The sequence below is a fragment of the Nothobranchius furzeri genome, chromosome 18, assembly GCF_043380555.1.
Source record: "Nothobranchius furzeri strain GRZ-AD chromosome 18, NfurGRZ-RIMD1, whole genome shotgun sequence".
Lineage (NCBI taxonomy): Eukaryota > Metazoa > Chordata > Actinopteri > Cyprinodontiformes > Nothobranchiidae > Nothobranchius > Nothobranchius furzeri.
This window is the reverse complement of record NC_091758.1, coordinates 43,636,997-43,661,134: the sequence shown is the minus strand read 5'-3', so window position 1 is coordinate 43,661,134 and position 24,138 is coordinate 43,636,997. Positions and strand designations below refer to the sequence as shown.

Sequence of the window (24,138 nt, the reverse complement as noted above, 5' to 3'; positions counted from 1 at the left end):
TGTCTCTCTCTCTCTCTCTGTCTGTCTCTCTCTCTCTCTGTCTCTCTCTCTCTCTCTCTCTCTCTCTCTCTCTCTCTCTCTCTCTGTCTCTGTCTCTGTCTCTGTCTCTGTCTCTGTTCTCTGTCTCTCTCTCTCTCTCTCTCTCTCTCTCTCTCTCTCTCTCTCTCTCTCTCTCTCTCTCTCTCTCTGTCTGTCTGTCTGTCTGTCTGTCTGTCTGTCTGTCTGTCTGTCTCTCTCTGTCTGTCTGTCTCTGTCTGTCTCTCTCTGTCTGTCTCTGTCTCTGTCTCTGTCTCTCTCTCTGTCTCTGTCTCTGTCTCTCTCTCTGTCTCTGTCTCTGTCTCTCTCTCTCTCTCTCTCTCTCTCTCTCTCTCTCTCTGTCTCTCTCTCTCTCTCTGTCTCTCTCTCTCTCTCTCTCTCTCTCTCTCTCTCTCTCTCTCTCTCTCTCTCTCTCTCTCTCTCTCTCTCTCTCTCTCTCTCTCTCTCTCTCTCTCTCTCTCTCTCTCTGTGTGTGTGTGTTCCACACTACAAAGCCAGGCGAGTATGAGTGCTTGGCGGTAAGCGTCCTGGCTCAGAGCTCTGGACAGCTTGGACCGAGCTGCGTGGACAAACGATGCAGTCGCTCTCCTCCTTTGTGTGTGTTCCTGCAGTTCTGGAGAACTTGCTTTGAGAACACCACTGGGGTCTAATTTTAGGTGCATGCACATCCAAACTCGTGGATCAGTTCACATTCAGGATGCACAAAGAAAGGGAACTTTTCGGAACAAAATCTGTATTCTGGTCATCTCATGGGAATAAAAACTCTTTTGTTTTTTGCAGTTTGGCAAATCCCTGAAGCACTTTGGGGAGGAAGAAGGGAGAATGCAGCCTGATGAGTTCTTCGGGATCTTTGACACCTTCTTGCAGTCGTTCAGCGAAGCGCGGCAAGACCTGGACAACATGCAGCGACGCAAGGATGAGGAGGAGCGAAGGGCACGGATGGAGGCCATGGTGAGATGTGGAGGAAGCCTCTGCCCACATATAAGCTTCTCTTTTACGCTAACCTCACCTTTAATTCTTCTCCAGCTGAAGGAGCAGAGGGAACGGGAGAGGCGGGCTAAGAAGGGCGGAGCCTCGGAAGAAGTGGGCGGGGAGTTTGATGACCTGGTTTCTGCGTTACGATCTGGTGAGGTCTTTGACAAGGACCTAAACAAATTCAAGAGAAACCGAAAGCGCTCCGTTAACCAGCTAGGGGAGAACGGCGGCCGGGAAAGGGCCGTCACCAAGGTGAACTATTAGACTGGAGAGAGGAATGTGGAACAGAACATTCAGCCATGTCTCCGGTCACGGCTGCTGTAAGTAACAGCTGGACGGGCATGGACGGCAACGCCGCCTAGAAGGATGCTGAACTCTCCTCTGATTGGTCTTGTGAAGCTAAATCCAGCCAGACCACTGTGACTCATCGTGCTTCAGGTTCTCCATACGCATCACACCACGTCACTCCTCCTCGTTTAACCTTCACTGTACCTCCTTACTCTCCTTGGTGCTGAAATGTTCCTAAAGTTCCAGTTCCTGACTCTTAAGACTCATGGGACGTTGGAATCAGACGCTACGTTGTACATAGAGACCAAGAGAAAAGACTGGAAAAGGGACCGTGAAAGCCTAAATTTAGTAAAAACGGAACCAATCCCAAACTTCCAAAGTCACTGGTTCCCTTTTTCCTGAGAGAAAAGACTTCACAAAGACAGATGAGACGGACTTGGAGTCAACGAGAGAAGGTTGTTGCCTCAGAGCAGAGGATTCATCCCAACGAGCACCCAGCAGTCCCAGTAAACCATCCCAACTGTGAGCTTCCCACAAATCAAACGGAAACGACTCTGATCCGCCTGACAGGGTCCGGGTCGGGTAACACTCCTGATGAAACGTCAGCCGTGGATTCGGGCTCGACTCCTGGATGGTTTCAGGATGGCCGTGGCATCGAGCGGTGCCAAAGCAGCAAGAACACAAATGTACATGTACTAATACTAAGTGTACTGCAGTTAGGGGTGGGTATATATTTATACTTAGAGGCAGACAAGCAAATTGCAAAGATGTAGAAGTTTTTTATGTGTTGGGATTTTGTACACGATGCATTCGCTGAGGATGTTGCGATTTCACGCTGCCGCTGAAGTGAATTTCTACACTTTTTCACACCTTCATGTCTTGTTTGCACTGTGGCTTTTCGGACTAACTCAAACGTACTTAAGCTGATGAAGGAATGCCGTAAAACCCGACTAAACTCATCATTCCGGTGTGCTCCGAGCTCTGCTGCACTCACTTCAGTTTTTATCTGACTTTATTTTTCTTTACCGTCACTTTCTGAGAAATCATTCAACCGCTTTTTTTTTTTTTTTTGCCAAATCACACAATGTGATTGGTACGTTACAACTATTGATTATTTGACTTAATTTCGCTCATTCTGTTGTGGATTTAGTGAAAATATAACAGATTTCACTCAACAAGCCCAAACTTTTCTGCTTCTGCAGTTTTAGTTTAATTTGAGCAACTAGTTGCCAAAAAAAAAAAACTCCTGTCTGATCATTTCCTTGGTGTCAGACTTGTGTACAAAATGTAAAAGCGTCTTCAAAGCCTAGGCAGCAGGAAGGAAGGAAGCTGTTCATCTTTTGGCCAAATAAAAACCTACATTTTGCTGCCTTTGATTGTAAAAACTGGAGGCAGAATGAGTTGTGGCTTTGCAGGAAAAGAAACGTCTCCAGGTCAACGCTGCAGGACGAGGTTATAAATTAATGTCTAATTCTAAAATCTCGGTCGTGTTGGGGATTAACGAACCGTTTAAATCAGCAGAGCTGCAGGAGTTTAGGACTAGAGGTAAATCATGTTGGTGCTACTTGAATTTGGCTATGCATGGATGAGAAGGGAGGCAAAAAGGCCGTTTCCATAGTAACGGAGCTTTATGGTTTTATTTTACTTCGATGAAGAAATGTTTCTGCAGCAATCGAGTAGAAAATCATTAAAATATGCCAAATCTCCATTACTGGGCATGGCAATCCCAGTTTTTGTCCCAAATTTCTAAACTATCTGGTGATTGTTTGTAAATGTTCACCTTTAAGTGCCTCTGATTATTTTTATTTATTTTTCTTTCCCACACCAACCATCCTTCCGTAATTCTGTGCTTGTTGTTTTCCACAAATCAGTGTTTGCTCACTTGGAGCTGGGGAACTAGCGCCCTCTTGTGGCCAAAGGGGATTTGCTTTATTTTCTAGGCCAAAATTATACAAATAAATAAATGTGCCCAAATTTCAAGAGTTTGACAGCATCAGACAGAGTTTCACACTTCTTCGTGACAGGTGTGTTATCATAAAGGATTGTTAGATTAGCCCTTAGCTTTATTTTAGCTGCTACACTGTGAGACGCCATCGTATTCGATAAAAACAGCCTGATGTGAAGTTGAAGCGATGCAGAGGATCCTAAACTCAGTTTTTAAAGAACAATTAAATGAACCTGTAAACCAAATTCAGTCACTTTAAAATAGAGACATTTCTCTTCTTAAACCAGCATCTTTATGTAGTTTTGAACTTGTTTTCTAACCTCTGCCCCTTTCAACTTTAAATCGGTCTCCAAATCAAGCATCAGCTGATCATTTCCAGCTCTTCGTTCAGAGCTTTAACATGTTGTAGAGCGGAGTGTTTACGGAGGGGTGTTTGCAAAAATGTCAGTATTAATACATGTTTGTGTCGTTCCATGTTTGGATGTTTTTTTGGCCATTGATTGGCTGTTTTGAAGTGTAAAGATGGAAATCAGAGGAAAGAAACTGGTAGCTTGTTCGATGCACTTTCATGATGGGACATTTCTTCTTTCAGCATCATTGGAGGGCTTGGCTCCCTCTGGTGGTGAGAAGGGTGCAACGAAACAGTGGTGCAAATGAAAGGGTGAGTGGAGGAGAAACAGCGATGGGCTAGGTGAGGTGGAGGATGCTGGCTGGACCGGAAACGCACCAGCAGCCGGTCTGACAGGCAGAGACAGGAATATGTGAGGGATGTGGAAACTAAAAGAGGACACACTTACGGAGCAGGATGTTGAGGGTTTAAAGTAAGCGGGTTGCAGGTGGGTTCTGTCACCATCACGTTTCTGTCATTTCATGCACAAAGCATTGATCTGCATGGCTAAAGATGGTTTGGATGTGTTGTTCCTTTGCAAATAGAAGCACACCCGTCACACCACGGTTTGTACCGCCTGAGAAAAGTTGCACCCGTTCTTTAAGGTTGTATAATTGTGAGGAATCAGTATTTTCGTGGTTGGAAACACTAAATCCTCCACTAAAAATGTACAGTTGGAAACATTTTGTACACCTTTGTTGATGTTTGAGACGAGATAAAGATGAAAACATTAAGGAATGTTCCATTTTCCTGTAAATTGTACCTCTATTTATTTGCCTTATTTAGTTTGCTATATTTTGTATGTACACACAGCATTACAGCAAGATGTTATATTAAAGTATGAATCATTGAACTGTGGCCCGTGTATGATGGATAGTTCTGAGACGTGTATAAGAATGAACCTTTTTTCTTTGATTTGATTTTATTTTTTTGTACTTTTTCTCACCCTGTGACTTTTGTAGGGTTACAATAAACTGATGTCTCTGAGAAATGGCTGTTTTATTTTATATATTTATGCAGTTTGTGTTTTAACGCAAAGAAAACCACACAAAAGCCCCAAACATGGAAATGCTTGTTTTTACATGTAAAATGCAAGTTTCTAGTGAACATGTATCAGAATAATGCCATAAAAGTCTGAAAATAACACTCACAAAAATAGTAAAGTAAATGAAAACCATTAACTTAACTATAAAATAAAGTATAAATCAGTATTAAGCTACAGCATGAACTACTTTAGCAGGTTTTATCCCACATTAAACATGAGTGGTATTTTCTATCGTGGAATAAAATGACACGATTTTACTAAAATAGAAACTAGGGATGGGGTTCCAACGCGTTAATTATGAGTAATTAATTAGAAGAAAATTGCACGTTTAAAAAAAGTCACCCATTTAATCACAGCTTGTATTTTAAGCAAGGCGGAACCGTAGTCATTGCATGATTTCCTCGTAGACGAATTATCACTGACGCACACAACAATGTACGGTGCTCTGTTAGCGGCTACTAACACGGAATGAAAACGGAAAGAAATGGCCTTGCTTGGACTGAAGCAGCATTTAGGAAACTCGTCAGCCTCTTCTCTTAACTTGTAAACATAAATACAAACTTCCTGACAACTACGGATTCGTGTCGCGGACATTTTTCAGAGACCGCCTCTGCTGCTGCCGCCGGAAACTACAAAAGTGGAGGTAAGTTACTTTTATTAGCATTTTGTAAGATTTGTGCAGCGCTGAAGCTCTAGACAGAATATTTGCTCCAACAGAAGTTTATGAAAGTAGTCAGACCGACGAGAGGCACCTGCTGCTGCTGGGAAAATGCTCCGCGTCCTCACTACTCTGTAAACAACCTCAAACAACAGAAACAACCTCAAATCTTAATGATACTTTTCTAAATAATTCTGTCGGTTTATTATATGTTCCTGAGACGAGTGACTGTCTAAACGACGCATGCGTTACTGTCATTAAGCAGTGTGATGAAGGTGATGAGGAGTTAAAGTGAGAGTCGGTGTATGGGTGGAGACCAAGCCCCGACAATGCAGCTCAAAAATTGAAGCCAACCCAGAAGTACCAAAAATTGCAGTTCCACCCTCATCCACTAGGGGCTGGTGTCAGAAGCGAGCAAATCCTCATTGACTCCCATGTTAAAAATACCAATTTCACAGCAGAAATAAACATGTTTACAGCCTGGTACCAAAACATGTTTTTGGTTTAAATGATCTAGTTTACACTCATGACAACTCTGAGGGGGTGAATGTTTTTCTCACTCTTCTGTTTAAGTGTATTTAAAGCCTAAAATTCTGTATAATTAATGAGCATCAAACCCACGTGACCACAGAGCTAGCTCCGTGGAAAGGCCTCAGTAGAGCCTCGGTCTGGCCTGGAAACTGCTCCGGGATTTTGAGTCTCTGTGTTTGTGTATTCTTGTTTAGATATTTTTTGTGCAATTGTTGGACAAAATGACTTGCTGTGGCATTAATTGCACTAATAGAGTGTCCAAGGAGTCTCCACTTCATTTATTTCGGTAAGTAAAATAATATTTATGTATTTTAGGTCACTGCCGAGCTGAGCTTAGGTTTTAACATGTACTGTTTAACCATGAAATTTAAATGTAATAGGGTAAACCCCAGTGCATTTAACATAATGCTGCACTTTAGAAAATGGGTTGAAATATAACATGTTGGTGGGGCTGGGTTCCCACTATCGGCTTGTGGAGCTCTCGGGAGACCGATGTTTTCCTCCCGTTTCTCCCCTCCCCGCAGCTCGGCACGTCTCTGCTGCGCGGCTGCCGGCTTTCAGCAGCTTTCGGGAGACGTCTGTGTTCCACCCGGTTTTACCCAGCGGTCAGCCCGGCGTATCTCTGACTCAGAAGCTCTGGTGTTTTGCACAGTTAACTCCGGTTGTAGCTAGGTTGCTACCTCCGTTAGCTTAGCTCCCACCTCCGCGTTAGCTTTGGGTTAGCTTCAGGTTAGCTTGTAGCTAGTTCGACCGGGTGTCGTCAGCTGATCCCAGCCTTACAGCCCCACCCTCAGCTCCTCCTCTCTTCCCTTTTGTGGAATTGTCTGGGCTTGACGGAACCTGTGACACGGTCAAAATGGCGGTGGTGGCCACCTCCCATTTTGGCACAAAAACGTGTTATTGGAGCCTATGGAAATGAATTGTCCAGTTTATATGTCGATGGTGGAAACGGGCTTCATCCACACTTCCGGTTGGAAAAATGATGTGGAAAAAAGTGATTCTGTGAGTCTGCAGCCATCCCCTTCTTTATGTGACTGCGGGACTTCCCATGTAAGGATGGTCCACTCCGCTGTTCACCGCGCAGGCAATAATTCAATAATAATAGATCAATAATTCCTCCTCATGATCTTGTATTTACCCATCCTCCAGTCATCCAACTGGAACCAGTTAGTGTTCCTAATCATTCTCAGAATATGTCACACCTGCTCTGGCGTTAAAAGTTGGTATATTTAAGTCCTAGATCATATTTGTGCCTGTTCTACTGTCATTTTGAAGGATTTTTATCCATACACCTGTTTTTACTACATTATGAGGAATAGAAATGTTAATTAAAACACCCAAATATACAAACAAGTGAAACTGGAAAAATGAGAATCTTGTTATTTCAGTAATTCTACTTGACAGAGAGACAATATAAAGGCTCAGGGAGTCTTTGCAGGTGTTTTATTTGCAATTATATATTTTAGAAGTCTCAATAATGTTTAGTCGGATTAAAGAAAAGGTGGTCAAAGGAAACAATGCAGGTTAGGAAGAACCAGGAAAAGAAACAAAGACAGACGGGACCCTAAACAGCAACTGTTAATCTTAGGTGTGTTCTTGCTGTGCCGTATCTCTAATTCCATGCTGTCGTTCTTTTTTAAAACACAGAAACAGATTTGTTTACCTGTTTTCCCGCTACGTTTCGTTTGCGGCTGCAAACTTCCTCAGGCTGACGCTGATGGTGGCGTCACTTCCTTCTCCGTTTATCCGCGGGCAGCAGAGGACGTTGTCGCCCTCTGCTGCCCGCTCTCCCCTCTCCGACGATGCAGTCCCATGCGCGGTCCAACGTGTACACTCCGTCGTCCCTGTTCATGGTCCCACATCCACGTCTCCTTATCTCTATAGCTTCTTTTATCCATCTTTTGTATTTCTGTTGTTCGGTGTTTATGATCCTTGTGTTGTCCCAGTTCATTACATGGTTTTCTCTTGTGCAGTGATCTGCCCGCGGATAAACGGAGAAGGAAGTGACGCCACCATCAGCGTCAGCCTGAGGAAATTTGCAGCCGCAAATGAAAACGTAGCGGGAAAACGGGTAACAAATCTGTTCTGTGGTTTAAAAAAGAATTACAGCATGGAATTGGCAACTGTTAGCTGACAAAGCTTTGTTTCATATTGGCAGGTGAGCGGCCGAGCCAGCTGGAGTCCAGTGTGGTGCAGTCACGTAGTACGGTACAGAAAACATCCCCTCATACAGTGTGTACGGAAAGTGTTAAGGCAATTTTTCCACTCTTATATTGCAGTCATTGATTAAAGGGGCATTATGGAAGTGTGACAGCCAAAACATGTATAGAAATAATAAATGTCTTCTTCATACATTCTCCTGCAATGCCCTGGTCCTGTAGAATGAGCCCTGGCATTTTTGCTGTGATTGCCTGTTTTTCTGTAAAATCACAGAAAAAGAGAGATGCTCGGGTCGAGCAGGCTGCTTCATGCGCGTTCACGCTCAGGCATCGCCCGTAGCATTTGCTATCCGTAGCTTTAGCAGCAGAGAGAGAGGCAGTGCCACTTTGTCGCTGTTCCTAACGCCTAGTGACAAAGCTAGCTACATTTCTGAGGACCCTTAGCTACTTTCTGTAGAACTTTCTTCTAGATATTTCCTGCTAATTAGCAACAAAACAGCCATTTTCACTCCGAACCGTTCTTTGGTTTGACGTTGTTTCAGCTGTCATCAACGATATAAATGTTACAGATACAAAGGACGTCACTGACGCTTTAGCTCACCCTGTAAGACGTCTGACTCTCATGCAGAAGACCTGGGTACGATTCTGGATGTGGTCATAGTTTATTTAGTTTCTTTTTTACATTAATGGTATTTTTTTTTACAGTAAGATGTCATGCGTGCCAGTGAAGTAAGCAGGAAAGGCGAGGATCCAGACCGGGGAGGAAACAGGCAGACAGGTAGGACTTCTTTCTACTGATTAATTAGCACGCCCGCTGGACCAAGAAACAATGAACCAACACAAGACACAGAACAGAAGGGGTTTAAATACAGGAGGACCGGGAGCAAAGGTGATTGGGAAAACAAGAGGCAGGTGGGAGTAATTAACGAGACACAAGGCTGAACCAAACAGGGAGACATGACAGGGTGTGACATAAGATGCCCAAATTTTTATTTGAGACTCGCCGAACGGCATTGAATTCACAGATACAAAAGATGTGGGTTCAACTTTCATTTTGGAACAATTTTTCAAGCAAGGGAAGGGAATGATCTGAGCATGCAGGAGGACTGACCCATCATAAACCTTTGTCGGCTGTGCTGAAGAGAAAGGTACAGAACCACATTATTTAATTAATTAGCTGCACGTTCTCCTGTCCTCTGGGCCACACACACACACACACACACACACACACACACACACACACACACACACACACACACACACACACACACACACACACACACACACACACACACACACACACACACAAGGGACTGTCTCAGCTGTTATTTTCGTTAAGGAGTGTGCACGTACAGCATGCGCGCCTCGTGCACGAGCCTCCTATTGAAGCTGCCATTATGCTTTTGGCCTGAGGGGGCGATCGCGAGCATAAAAATTCAGAACTCTGTAAACTCCCTTTAAATCAATTAAATTCATGTTCATCCTGAGTAACGTACACACAGCACCCCGTGTTGTCAGAAAAACACAGAAGTTTAGAAATTTCTGCATATTAAAAAAAAGATAAACTAGAACATCACATGGTCCTCAGTAATCAGACCTTTTTCTCAGGATTTAGTAGAAGCAGCTTTCGAGCTAATACAGCCATGAGTCTTCTTGGTAAAGATGCAACACGTTTCCTACAGCTGGATCTGGGAATCTTCTGCCGTTCCTCAGGTTGGATGGTGAACGTTGGTGGACAGCCATTTTTAGGTCTCTCCAGAGATGCTCAGCTGGGTTTAAGTCGGGCTCTGGCTGGGCTAGAACAGTCACAGAGTTGCCGTGAAGCCACTCTTTTGTTATTTTAGCTGTGTGCTTAGGGCCGCCATGTTGGAAGGTAAACCTTTGGCCCAGTCTGAGGTCCTGAGCACTCTGGAGAAGGTTCTGGTCCAGGATATCCCTGTACTTGGCCAAAATCATCGTTCCCTCAATTGCAACCAGTCGTCCTGTCCCTGCAGCTGAAAAGCATTCCCACAGCATGATGCTGCTACCGCCATGCTTCACTGTGTGGACTGTGTTGGACAAGTGATGAGCAGTGCCTGGTCATCTCCACACACACCGCTTAGAATTAAGGCCAAAAGGTTCTATCTTGGTCTCATGAGACCAGAGAATCTTACTTCTCACCATCTCAGGGTGCTTCAGGTGTAGCTCAGTGTGGTCGTACGGCCTGCTCTAGGAAGGGTTCTGGACGTCCCAAACGTCTTCCATGATTATGGAGGCCACTGTGTTTATAACGGCAGGGGGTACGTTCCTTTGTAGGGCGCACTTTGGTTCTGCCTATTTTTACTGATGCGGCACAGGTGTTCAGAACAAGGACCAGGTGAGGAGGGCCTTGCTTCTTCGTTTGCCTGGATGGGGCTCTGTAAACATGTCAACAATCAGCAAGTTGCACCTTTTAACTCTGATGAATGTCAAATGAAAACAATGTGAATAATGATCATCCACTGCTGTGATGCTTAGGACCTATCAGAAGCCTCTTTGAAGCTTTGCAGCATATCTTCATAAATTAGCTCCCTTGGCAGGGGACCCGAGGTAGGATGTCAGTAGTCATGTGTTGTACCTTCTGTACCTTTATAGTTTCCATGGTGTACACAGCCTGTGCATTCAGTTTTGGGTTAAAGGATAAATAAAAGGCTGGCACCGGCCGTGTGATGATGACACGTCTACAGTACTACTACTATAGTGTCTACCCTACAGACACTCATCTATACAGGTGCTAGCAAGAAAAGTTGATTCAGGTGTCCCTCGCTGACGGCTCTTGCCTGAAAGAAAAGCCCGAGTCTAAATAGTCCCGAGTTACCAAAGCCATTTTAAACAATTCACCAGAGTGAGAGCTGGTGTAAAACATGGGCTTCATTGTTTTTCCTTTACCAGCTGGTGGGCCGGGCTGATTGTTGTCCCAGTCCAGCTCTGGGTGGCTGACTGAGCCTTTTAAGTGTTTTAATCCAGAAACTATGTGGCTTAGATCATCCTGCTCCAGACTCTTCTTTCTACACGTTTCTGTCGCTGCAACAAACTCCTTTTAACATCAGTTTCTCATTTTTATAAACTGAATTCATCAGAGTTAATGATGCAAGTACAAATAAACGTTTTCATGGTGATTATTTTATTTAGACTGGAGATACATTCATCATTTCAGCAGCACTGATGCTGCTGTTTATTCTGTGTAGCGCCATCTAGTGGCCTACGCAGGAAGTGCTCAGGCTAAAAACGGGTCCAGTCACGTGATTCAACCTATAAATTATTCTTTAGCCAAATGTCAGTGAAATTCAAGAGGCACAGGTCAATGTGTGTTAACTGAAGAGCTTCCAAATCAGGAATCCTAAAATCCCAGAACGCGTTTCTCCTCCCAGGATAATAAATTAGTTACGTAGCCGAGAATACCGGGATTATCAAAAGTCTGACCGAACATTTATAAAGTTTTGTACAACAAACGTTTAGTGTGGAGAGAAAAATGCAGAATCAGGGCCAGTCAAACCATCCTGTGTGTGTGTGTGTGTGTGTGTGTGTGTGTGTGTGTGTGTGTGTGTGTGTGTGTGTGTGTGTGTGTGTGTGTGTGTGTTAGTTCTGCTACATGTTATCAGACGTGTCATCGGGTTTCTTGCGGCTCTAAAACTCAGTTTTCCAACGACGGGTGTCGGTTGAAGTCCTTCTTCCCGCCCGTCTTGCTGAGGAGCTTCACATCCGTGATGATGATGTCATGGCTCACAGCCTTGCACATGTCGTAGACGGTGAGCGCCGCCACAGAGGCGGCTGTCAGGGCCTCCATCTCCACCCCCGTCCTCCCGGTGGTGCGACAGGTTGCAGTGATGATGACGGCGCTCTGCTGTGAGTCGAGCTGAAAGGCGATGGAGGCGTGGTCTAAAGGAAGCGGGTGGCAGAGTGGGATGAGGGATGACGTCTGCTTTGACGCCATGATCCCAGCCAGCTGCGCCACGGTCAGAGCGTCGCCTTTAGCCAGCTGGATGTCCCGAAGCAAGCGGAAAGCAGTGGAGCCCAGGATGACGGTGGCGCAGGCTGTGGCTGTTCGACACGTGGGAGGTTTCCCCCCGATGTCCACCATGGTGGCTCGGCCCTGGGAGTCGACGTGACTCAGCTGGGTGTCAGAACTGGACCGAGTCTGATTGCTTCTCGACTCTCTGTTGATTTGACTGGAGTTGTGATTGTGAAACATCCTAACGCTGTTGGGTTTAGGGCTCATCGGTTTTGTGGAAAACACCAACGTTCCCGGGGTCCTTGGAGAGAGAGCGGTCCTGGCATCAGGACCAGAGGGTTGTGCGTACCTGAGAGAGCGTCCGTTTGTGCGCGTCATCAAACCTGCAGTGTGGCTGAAAGTTAGTCCACGACTAAACTCTGAGCGGCGAGGCGGAGCTACATCATAATGCCCTTTTTTGCTGATATGTGTTTTAACGCTAGAACTACTGGAGGTTTCAAACCAGCAACCCAGAGCTGAAGCTGGAAGGCACATGAACTCCTCTGTGTTTAGGACTCTTCTGCTGGCTGAACGTGACACACGAGGAGCTTCAGCTGGATGAAGAAACGAGTCTTTTTCATGCTGACGGGTCTCGGATGAAGCCCTCTGTGTGTTTTGTAGCTTTGGCTTAAACGCGTCTGCTGGAAAAATAAAAAACAAAGTTACACAAAAACACTTTCACACAAGAGGCAGCAGCAGATGTGAGACTTTGTACGTACAGCTGAGTCACCCACCGATGAGAATCATGGGTCTGTTCTTCATCTGGGAGATGCTGAACATGCCTGAAGAGGAGCAAAAGGAGAAAACCCGTTTAAATAAAAACAGGAACTTCTGTCGCGTCCAGTAAATGATGCTTTTGTCGGTTTTTACCTGCGTGTTGCTTCTTCTTCCGTCCCACAGCTGCTCCAATAATCTGCAGCAGCTCTTCATCAGGAGCTCCAGAACGCAAAGCGTCTCTGAGGGACACTTCGGAGTTCCCAAACAAACACACCTGAAAGCCAAGAACAGGTCATGGATAGGGATGGGTACCTTTGACATTTGAATCGATTCGGTACTAATTCCCGGTAGCTAGGAATCGATACCGGTACTTAACGGTACCAATTTTAGATACTTTTGAGTGTTTTATTTTAATTCTCTTTTATAATTAAATCTATATTTTTCTCAATATATAACCATATTTGATAAATATCACGATAAATAACATACAACAGTTTGTATTTTAACATCGTCCTTGTAGTTTTATAAGCTGATAATTAAACTGAAGCAAACATCTTTACTGTGAACTAAATTTACTGTGTATCTTCATTCCTTTTGCCGTCCTTTTTCATTTGATTTTTCCTACTGGGAAGTTAGAATTTCCGAGGAGAAAGCGAACGCACCATTAGCTGATAACAATGGTGGCAATGGAAGCTAACCTATCAAGCTAACGTTATCTTAAACAGTTTATTTAGCTGCTGGAGCAGATTAAAACGATGACGCCTCACACTTAGATCGTTGTCGCTGGTTTCATCTTCACCCAATCACCCGTCGCATTTAGTAAAGTGAAGCCAAACTTTAGAGCGCGTTCATGTTCTTCTAGTCGGAAATTCGGAGTTCCGAGGAGAAAGCGAACGCACCATTAGCGGAACGGAAGCTAACAAATCAAGCTAACGTTATCTTAAACAGTTTATTTACCTACTGGAGCAGATTAAGATGAGGATGTCTCACTTAGATCGTTGTCGCTGGTTTCATCATCACCCAGTTACCCATCACATTTAGTGAAGTGGACCCAAGCTTTAGCGTGCGTTCTTTCTACCATGCTGCTCTGTTTACAACTCGCTCGCAGCGAGCGACGACATAACGCTCTTGCGCAGCTGTCTAGGCAAGTTCTCGTTATGAAGGACGGGTACCGAAACGAGGCACCGTTTCAAATGACGTTAATCGGTGCTCAGTCGGTACTATGGAATTTGGTCGGTACCTTAAAAAGTACCGAATTCGGTACCCATCCTGTTTCTGTGTCGCCATCTTTGCTAGGAAACAAACAGCTTGGTCATAAAATAATAAAAAATGATCCCTAATTCTAAAATGATCTGTATCTAAAACTTGTTTGGTTTTCCTACTGAAGCAGCACGAGTGCACAAGTCGGTCTGAGCGCCTGAGAGCCACAGCACACACAGAAAACCAGAAACGTCATTAGAAGCTCATACAGCAGAGCTGGAGTCCATCAGGGTCTACCTTCAGGTTTCCGTCTGCTGTGATTCGTAAACGGTTGCAGGAGCTGCAGAAGTTGTCGGACATGGAAGTGATGAAGCCCAGCTGGCCCGTGAATCCTGGGACTTTAAAGATCTGTTGGAGAACAGGAGGGTTTGTAAAAGTTCAACATCCCGTAGATGATTTAGGCTCTAAAGTCAGTTTGATCGGCTTCAGTTTGGCTGAAAGTCCCGTGAGACGGCAGCGTTTCTTCTGGGAGTTCAGAAGTTAAAATCAACTCAATCTTTTTAAATAGCTTTTAATAAACATTGATGTGCTGCGATGTTTTGAAATGTTTTCTATAAAATGGCTTTAACCTGATCAGAGGCTGAAAGTTCACCTTGTTTTAGTTTATCTGAAGTGTGGACTATTTTTAGGATGATCAGTAATTTAACACTGGCCTTAGCGGTGTCTGCAGGTCCGGCTTGAAGCCGTTCCAGATCGGGCCACCGCTGCCTGATCCGGTCCAGCATCTCCTGGTAGCTCACCATCTTCTTAAAATTCCACTTGTTGCCTGTAAAGATGAGAAAAAGCAGCAGTTGTAGAAAATAATCAAGTAGAAATCTGTAAAAATTAAATAAAAAGAATCAGTGCTGGGGAAAAATTCACACAGGCATTTCTGACGCTGCGATGTTGGAAAGTACAGAAAATTCCAACCGATTTTTTTGAATAGCACGACGATACGCTGCACTCTAGTCGGGGCAAATTACATCTTCTGGGTCAAATCAGAGTTTTATTGCAACAAATGGTTGTTGGATGCATCAAACAGCCAATGAGTTGTGATTGGTGGACCGCTGCGTGTCTGGTACTCGTGGTTTAAACGTGTGGATAAATCGCAGCAGGACCTGAGATACGTTTACGTACGTTTGGATTTTAATGCCCAAATTTAACATCATGGAGCTCTAAAAACGACTTCTTCTGCACAGACACGCTAACGCTTTACACCTGAGCAGAGAGGCGGCGTGGGGAGGGAGCACTCACCATCAAAGGGCATGTATTCAATGAAGCGCACCTCCAGAGGCTTCGTCTCCGTCAGAGCCACAAAATCCAGCAGCTCGTCCTCGTTGAGGCCTCTCATCACCACGCAGTTGATCTGCAGGAAGAAGCACGGGGTGGGGGGGTATTTTAGCTGCATGCTGGGGTGTGTTCCAGGTCAGAAAGTGGAGGTCTGTGTTTGGGCCGTAGAGGGTGTTCTTGTTTTTAAGGCCAGGCTCAAGACTCACCTGTTTAGTATAGCTTTTAAGTGATTTAGATCTATTTTAGCCTGTTTTTACCATCTTTTATATATTTTATCAGTGTTTTATTACTTACTCTTTTAATGAAATAACATATTTTCTTACATATTTATTTTAACTTGTAATAATTATTAGTTTTAACCAGTCTTAATACTTTGTTGTACAATATTTTATAGAATTAATTATATGTTTCTACTTGGTCATCTTTTATCACTGTGTTTTATTTATCAGCTGTTTATGTTTGTTTCTTAACTTATCTTAGTCTCATTAGTAAACTAGTGTTTCCTCTGTGGGGGCCGGCTGCCCCGGGGGCGGCCGGGGTGCTTCCCATGTCTACTCTTGCCAAGGCTATTGCTGCCAGTCTTGGTGCTCCCGGTGCCGTTGGCTCCTCCGATGGTGTTTTTGCCTTCTTTGTATCTACTAGATCTGCACTCAGCCAGCTGCCCTTTCTCTATTACGTGTGTGTGTGCGCGTGTGTGTGTGTGTGTGTGTGTGTGTGGGAGTTTGCATCTTAGGATGGGATTGAGGGTGGGAGGAGGGAGAAACAAAGGCGATCTCTAATGTGAATCTGTGTGGGAGGGGTGGGAAACCGACTGCTGTCTGGTTGTTTTTAATATTGTAAAGCGCTTTGAGCTGCATTTGCATGAAAATAGGGATGCACCAATACTGGTATCGGTATCGGTGCAGATACTGATACGATACTGGTATCGGCGCAGATACCAGTATCGTATCGGTATCTGCACCGATACGATACTGGTATCGGTATCTGCACCGCATTGGTATTGGTTCCTGATATCGGTTAACTTTTACCGATACTGGTATCGGTATCTGCACCGATACTGGTAGCGGTATCGGTGCAGATACTGATACGATACTGGTATTGGTGCAGATACTGATACCAGTATCGTATCGGTATCTGCACCGAAACCGGAGCTGGTATCGGTATCGGTGCAGATACCGATACGATACTGGTATCGGTAAAAGTTAACCTATACTAGGAACAGATACCAATGCGGTTGCTTGAAAATGGCTTCGCTGTAAATTGTCATTTCTGTTCACCTAATATTTTAGTTTTGTGATGATTTTTATTCTTATATTTTACTTTTTATCTACCTCACAGTCTTTTCCTGTTGAAAGCAGAGAAGAAAATAAAATCTGTATCCAAATCATTGCATTTTTTTGTGTGGTAGAAGTATCGGTATCGGTAATCGGTATCAGCAAATATTCAGATCCAAGTATTGTATCGGTTTGGAAAACAGTGGTATCGTTGCATCCCTACATGAAAAGCGCTTCATAAATAAATTTTGATTTGATGTGTGTTTAACCACTGGACAGAGGGACTTTGGTCTAACAGCAGCTGATGGATCCATCAGTAGACGACACACGGGGAGGAGCTCCGTCGAGCCTTCAGAGCTTTAGTTTACAAACCATGTCAATCTGAATAATGTTTCATTTACTTTTCCACTAATAATCAGTTATTCTGTTTTTATATGCGAGGAGAATCATGAAGCCATGAACCTTGACGGGGTTGTAGCCTAACTCGGCTGCTTTGTCGATGCCCTCCATGACTTTATGGAACCCTGGAAGAGAAGAAAACATGAAACAAACATTTAGACGACATATTTTTCATTCTAACAGTGAAAAAGCTGGACAAGCACCACCGTCTGCTTCGGCCCTGAAATCTACATTTTCTGTTCTGTTCATTCACCAAGTAGATGAAAGCAAACATCTGCATTTAATCCCTCAGCAGCAGTCCTGATGTTGTTTCCACGTGGAAAAGCCAAAACTCCACAAAGGCATTTGTAAACTCTCTCCTCTGCAGGACGAGACATTTAAACGTCAGCTAAAGTTCCTGCATGTTGGCTGAATTTGAAATAAGCCCATTGAAGGGTAAATCTTCTGAACTTTAAAGTTTTACAGAAACTAAAATGTTTTTATGAGCAATGGCGGTTTTAAACGGGGACCCACAGGGGCCTGGGCCCCTGTAGAACCGGCCCTGTTTATGAGCCCGCCCCGTCTCAGTCTGTCCATCTGTGCTTGTCCTCCAAGCCAACCACCTACTGTTCCGGCCGGCTGATGCCTCCATGTGTGCTCGGGGCTTACGGCCCCTCCTGTGGCCTGGAGAGGATGAGCAGTGATGGCAGAAATAAGCACAGAGTCTGGCTTTAGGCAGCTTCAGCTTTAAGACAAAGACGGATCTGAAGACTGAACGTTTTCATGAAGAGTCAAAAACAAACAGACATCTTCATGGACGTAATTTTCACTTTAGAAGTGGGGGGGGGGGGGGGGGGATCTTTACAGCATGTTCTAATGGGAAACAGGCTTCAACACAAACGGTTGTTTTCTGCTTGGTCCTAGAGCTCAACCAGTGTCAATTTAATATAGCGTAACATTGTTTTTGGATGGTAAAAAGTGCAGGGGTCAAACCTTGACTTTGGAAAAAGTGGGGGGGGGACATGTCCCCCCTGCCCCCCCACCCCACCCCCCACCCAGAATTTCATCCATTGACATCTTATCACAAAGTATAACTGAGGTCTCATGTTGGTTATTTAGGCGTCATACCTTTTCGCCGGACGATAAACTCAAACTTTGCAGGAACCAGTGAGTCCAGGCTGATGTTGATCAGGTCCAGACCGGCGCCTTTCAGCTTGGGCAAAAGCCTGGATAAGTTGATGCCGTTGGTCGTGACTGCTAACGTTTTCAGGCCCTGCAGCTTTTTCAGCTCAGCTGCAGAAGAAAAACACCAGAATATGCACATGAACGCCTTATTCTAAAGCAAGACGCACGTTTCTGTCTGTGATGCACTTTAGAAAAAGCGTAAAACCAAAATGGCGGATGGCTAATTTAAGATTAAATGTCCCAGCAAACAGTTTTTACACATGAAAGCAGCTTTTAGTTAGCAAGAAACCGTGTGTGTGTGTGTGTGTGTGTGTGTGTGTGTGTGTGTGTGTGTTGGTGGAAAATAAAAAAAGCAAAAGATTTTTTTTTTCGTCAAACTGAGAATTTAATTAAGACTGAGCCAAAAAAATGTTCCATAAAATGTATTTAAAGTGCAAGTCACCCCCAAATCAACTTTATTTTTTCTGATAAACTATATAAATGCGTGTCTAGTCGTGCTGCAGACACGTGTCGTCAATAGGTTTGCACTTTAGTGCACTTTAGTTAAAATTTATTTTTCTGCCTAAAAGAGTGTTGTGCCGTTGTCAGGTAAAAACTGCACTGCATTTGAATTTAAATCGGCCATCGCTATTGGCTAAGAGGTACCCTAGAACGTTAGCTGGTACCATGTGATGTCACAATGTCGTGAGCCTGTGTGTGTGTGTATTTGCTAGTGGCTCCGCCCTCTCGGTCTGCTAGGCAACATTTGTTGCATTTTTCAAACAGGAAGTGGGAGTGGAGGAATACTCTGGTAGGGGGTGACTTGCTCTTTAAGTTTAGGATTTAGTCGCTTTGGCCACAAGGAGAAAGCAGAAAAAAAATCCTGGATGTGAAACACGATCATAACAACAATCTGAAAACTTTCAAGGCTTTAAAACTGTTTTCACAAAAGGAAAACTTCCCGTGTGTTCGCAGAACTGTTGGGTGTGGTTTAAATTACAAATAAGACGGTAAAATGTAAACCATACAACGATAATTCCTCGTTACAACGAACGGCTTCTTTTACTTCCAACACATTAGTTTTAATCTGAAGGAATGCAGAGAAAACGAGTTTTCTGCACGTTGGTTCTGGTCCAGTCAGCAGGTTTCCACGTGAGTCCCTGAATACAGAAACACTCTTTCATGCTTTTAATGAATCTGGAGATAACATCGTTTAATTTAGCATTTCCCAGCATTCGCTGTTATTTATAAAAGTGCAGCCTCAACATGTGGTGGCCACAGAATGGATCAAATATACTTGCAGCAGAAATATTTCAGGCCAGAGGAACCTAATTCTTCATTTTCTTACCGATGATATCCAGCACGTCCGCTCTGATGAGGGGCTCCCCTCCCGTGAGGCGGATTTTGTCCACGCCCTCCTGGACGAAGAGGCGAGCCAGGGTCAGAACCTCGGAGGTGGAAAGCAGCTGGTTCCGCGGCGTGAGCTTCACTCCCTCCTCCGGCATGCAGTACTGACCTTTAGACACGGAGAATCCAACATTCACGTATTAGATTAAATATATGCAGTCATTTTCTAAAAGTGGTTAAAAAGAAAGCTTCAGCTAAACATTTAAAGTTAACTACTGCCGCATTTTTCTGCTCATCTGTAAAAGTCAAGCACTTGAGCATCAGTGGAAGATTTTATCAGCAATAAAAACATTATTTCTGAATCATTTCTGCAGTGAGCTGGATCGGGTTTGAGCATCGACTCACAGCGAAGGTTACATTTCTCAGTCAGAGATATTCGTAGGTAGTTGTGTCTGCGGCCGAAGCCGTCCCTCAGGAAGGCTGAAAACGGGAGGATGTTGTCGTTCAGCTTCTGGGGAAGAAAATCAGGATTTAACACAAAGTGGAACATATAAGCTGTAACTATAAATGTTATTTTAATAACTTTGATTTAGCTCTCTGTCAAAAGCTTTCACACTGCAGCACGTGGATGTTAAATCACCTTTGACCCCGTCTCCAGAACAAAAGGCCCACATGTTCAAACAGAACATATAAAGAAATCAAACCTTTATTCATGATCCACTGATTTTATGCCAAATCTAAAATACTCAGTAATAACTCCAGTAACTAGTCCCGTTGCCTTTATCCAGGTTATTGACCTCTTCATTGAGTTGATCCAGACTTTATCACGCTGGGCTTCAACAAACACGCATTTCTATAGATTTATGTAACTTCATAAGTTTTACTGTCAAAGACAATTAAGAAACCGGAAGTAAAAGGGCACTGAGTTTAATTTACCTGAATGAGTCATTACCCAGAGTGCTGCTATGACCCAGAACATCTAAACCGTGTTTTACTCTAACGGCAGCTCTTTGGGATGACTGACCTGTTGTTTAAAGTCTAATTCCTAACGCGTTTAGCTGATTTAGCCTCCAAAAAGGCCCAAATCTACACAGATCTGCTGCGTTTTAATAACTTTAACTCTGTCTGAGGTTAGCTTAAAAACTCTGGGACTGAACCAGAGAAGCAGCGGGTTTAACGTCCGGGCTGGTGTTTAGTCGTCAGTCTTACCAGTTTGGTTTTCAGAGGCGAAGGAAAGTTGGGAGCAGAGAAAGTGGACTCTCGGACTTCAGCCTCGTTTTCTTCGTGCGTAGCACTAGAAAACGTCCGCTGGACGACGCCGTTCACGCAGCGGTCGAAGACTTTTCTGACATTTTTCAAACTGCCTCGTATCCCCGACAAGCGACAGGCTGCTCTAGTGGAGGCGGACATGGCTGGGAGCGTTTCTGCAGCTCGGAGGTCCTCTAGGAGCGGACAGAGCTGCTTTCCGGAGGAAAACATGTCAGTTGACCCGAGCACGTGAACTGTCAGGGGCGGGGACACGTCAGCCAATCAGAACAACAGACACCAGCCCGGTGCATGCTGGGCAATGAAGTCGCGTAATTCCGGGCTTTCTCAGAATAAATCATTCTTAAATTAGACTATTTATTTGAGATAATTAACGTATTTAAATAAAATTTTGAGCTATTGAAATAAATAAAATGAAACTTTTGTTGTTTGAAAAATTCTATAAAGGTGAGCCCGGTGCAACTGAACATAAATCTTTCATTATTCTCTTTCTAAATGGCTTTAGTATTAAGTGAATTGTTTATACATTATAATTTAAAGTATAGTTGAATACAAGAATAAAAACGACTTGATAAACCTGGAAGACTGGATGGACTTTTAGATTTACTTCCATTTTTATCCACCAGAGGGCGGTAAAATCCTAAAACCCGATTTTAGTTTTGCCTTTTGTGCCATAAGAAGAAGGTTGTTTTAATTCAGTTTAGTCCAAACAAAACTATACCAGTAAAATTAGCCTAAAATGCACAAAGCTTTGCCTGCTGGTGGTGGTCGGAGGGACCGGTGGCGCCTGTACTCGCCAGCCTCGCCTCTGTCAGTGCGCCCCAGGGCAGCTGTGGCTACATCGTAGCTCATCACCATCAGTTTGTGAATGTGTGTGTGAATGGATGAATTATACACTGTAGTGTAAAGCGCTTTGGAGTCCTTACTCGTGAGAGGTGCTATACAAGTGCAGGGGCCTCATTTATCAAGCTTGCTTACGCATAAAACAGGGGCGGAAAACAGCGTAAGCAACTTTCCATGCAAACTTTGGGATTTATCAAAGAAAACCAAATAACTACCTTCTTACCCTTTAATAAAACTGCAGACTGTTTCTTATTCCTGATGAGGTGCATTGTGTTTGAATCAAGTCAACTTGTTTGTTCTCAGTGCTGATCATCTGTTGTGGTTTTAGGACCCCTGCTGAGCTTGACCCAGCCAGGGCTGCCTGTTCCTGGAACATGTAGCTTTTGTAAATCAAATGCATTAACTAACAAACCACATCTATTTTTTTCTTCTTTTTTTTTGCCCACAAATATTTAGATTTAAATGAACTGTGGGATGAGATGAAGTGTCTGATCCTTTATTATATGTGCAAAAACTAAACCCCATCTGTAATTAATGCACTTGTGTTGTTAAAGGGACATTATGGAAGTGTGACAGCCAAAACATGTATAGAAATAATAAATGTCTTCTTCATACATTCTCCTGCAATGCCCTGGTCCTGTAGAATGAGCCCTGGCATTTTTACTGGGATTGCCTGTTTTTCTGTAAAATCACAGAAAAAGAGAGATGCTCGGGTCGAGCAGGCTGCTTCATGCGCGTTCACGCTCAGGCATCGCCCGTAGCATTTGCTATCCGTAGCTTTAGCAGCAGAGAGAGAGGCAGTGCCACTTTGTCGCTGTTCCTAACGCCTAGTGACAAAGCTAGCTACATTTCTGAGGACCCTTAGCTACTTTCTGTAGAACTTTCTTCTAGATATTTCCTGCTAATTAGCAACAAAACAGCCATTTTCACTCCAAACCGTCCTTTGGTTTGACGTTGTTTCAGCTGTCATCAAGGATATAAATGTTACAAATAAAAAGGACATCACTGGCGCTTAGCTCACCTAGTGAGATGTCGGACTCTCATGCAGAAGACTTGGGTACAATTCTGGATGTGAACATAGTTTATTTAGAGTTTCTTTTTTACATTAATGGTATATTTTTACAGTAAGATGCCCAAATTTTTATTTGAGACTCGCCGAACGGCATTGAATTCACAGATAAAAAAGATGTGGGTTCAACTTTCATTTTGGAACAATTTTTCAAGCAAGGGAAGGGAATGATGTGAGCATGCAGGAGGACTGACCCATCATAAACCTTTGTCGGCTGTGCTGAAGACAAAGGCACAGAACCAAATTATTTAATTAATTAGCTGCGCGTTCTCCTGTCCTCTGTCCTCCGGGCCACAAGGAATGTGCACGTACAGCATGTGCGCCTCGTGCACGAGCCTACTATTGAAGCTGCCGTTACACTTTTGGCCTGAGGGGGCAGTCGCGAGCATGAAAATTCAAAAGTCTGTAAAGTCCCTTTAAAGCAGCTGCACATGTTAGAAAAGGCAGTTAAAGCAAACTGAAGGATGGGGAAAGAAAACTGCATAAAGAGATGATTGTCCGTTCTCATTGAAACAGTCCTGCTGCACGGAAGGCTTTTTCTGTAAATTATACCTCTAAATGAGACATTTTGTTATTAACTTTAGCCATAAGGTTAGGGTTAGCTTACATACGCTTAAGTAACAGTCTTGTTGAGTATTTCTGCTGTTGTTGGTGGGATTACTGATGTTTACGGATCAGAAATCTGAACACATCACCTCGCAGCACCTTCTCAAAGCCCCCTGCCTCTCGGTGCCTCATTCACATTCGTGTTGCTTTTCACTGCTTTTCCTTTTAGCACCTGAAATGCAGCCAGCGCTGTCGCTGCGGCAGCTGAGCAGAAAGCACTGCAATCCCAGCCAAGAGGCCTTTAAAACATGCTTTTCAGATCTCCTCTGCACTTCTTTTCTAACCTACAGCTGTGGGCGAGCTGAGGTGAAGATCACAGCTGCTAATGACGAACATCAGCAATCGCATGAACGATGCAGCTTTAACACAGTGAATTAATTCACGTGGCAGAGGTTTGCTACAACACAACGGGACAGCTGCACCAGTGTGTTTGTTAGAAATGAAAAATAACCTCACACCTTTTTATTATCAGTGCGAGTGTGTCAGGATCTGAATAAAATCACATTCAACCTGAATCTTTGTCTCGATGGAGTGAGTAACATTCCCTCAGATGAAAACTGTCAATCAAAGCGGGAATAATGAAGTACGTTTGCCTCTTTCAGTGCTCCACCTGCATGCACCCTTGTGTTCCTTTTATTATACCATCATCCTGCTGCCAACCTGCCACCAACGCTGCTGCAGAGCCGTGCAAACAGATGAAAAGGGCTGCATGCCTGCTGATCCCCCCTCGGCGGTTGTACAGTCAGCAGTAATTATCCCATCATGACACAGCAATTAAACAGAGGTACTTAAAGCCAGAGGAGATGATAGAAGTGATTCCTTAAGCGAGAGGCCTGCATCCCTCTCCGGGTCTGCGTGGGAGTCGTCTACTATTGCAAAAGAGCCAGCATGAATTTGCATATGCCCTGCAC

At 44.0% G+C, this 24,138-nt stretch overlaps 2 protein-coding genes across 5 annotated transcripts in view; one reads left to right on the top strand and one right to left on the bottom strand.

The window, feature by feature from the left end:
• daam2 (dishevelled associated activator of morphogenesis 2) overlaps positions 1-1,502 on the top strand; it is an 84,332-nt gene extending 82,830 nt beyond the window's left edge. The window contains exons 25-26 of the mRNA XM_015969146.3: positions 817-987; positions 1,063-1,502. Of these exons, the coding sequence (XP_015824632.3) occupies positions 817-987; positions 1,063-1,275 (384 nt within the window). The 3' untranslated portion in view covers positions 1,276-1,502. The remainder of the gene's footprint in view (positions 1-816; positions 988-1,062) is intronic.
• A 10,044-nt stretch (positions 1,503-11,546) lies between these two features.
• mocs1 (molybdenum cofactor synthesis 1) lies at positions 11,547-21,100 on the bottom strand. 4 transcript variants are annotated; one of them, XM_015969148.3, is made up of 11 exons: positions 20,653-21,100; positions 19,849-19,954; positions 19,445-19,612; positions 18,061-18,225; positions 17,017-17,078; positions 15,245-15,356; positions 14,665-14,777; positions 14,249-14,359; positions 12,905-13,025; positions 12,769-12,816; positions 11,547-12,675 (listed from the first exon to the last, which is right to left on the bottom strand). In XM_015969148.3, the coding sequence occupies exons 1-11, from the start codon at positions 20,920-20,922 to the stop codon at positions 11,678-11,680; spliced, it is 2,274 nt and encodes a 757-aa protein (XP_015824634.3). In that variant the 5' UTR covers positions 20,923-21,100; the 3' UTR covers positions 11,547-11,677. The 4 variants fall into 4 exon arrangements, with proteins under 4 accessions (XP_015824634.3, XP_015824636.3, XP_015824638.3 ...); XM_015969150.3 differs by having other exon boundaries at positions 11,547-12,672; XM_015969152.3 differs by having other exon boundaries at positions 12,445-12,672; positions 12,754-12,816.
• Between the last annotated feature and the right edge of the window lie 3,038 nt (positions 21,101-24,138).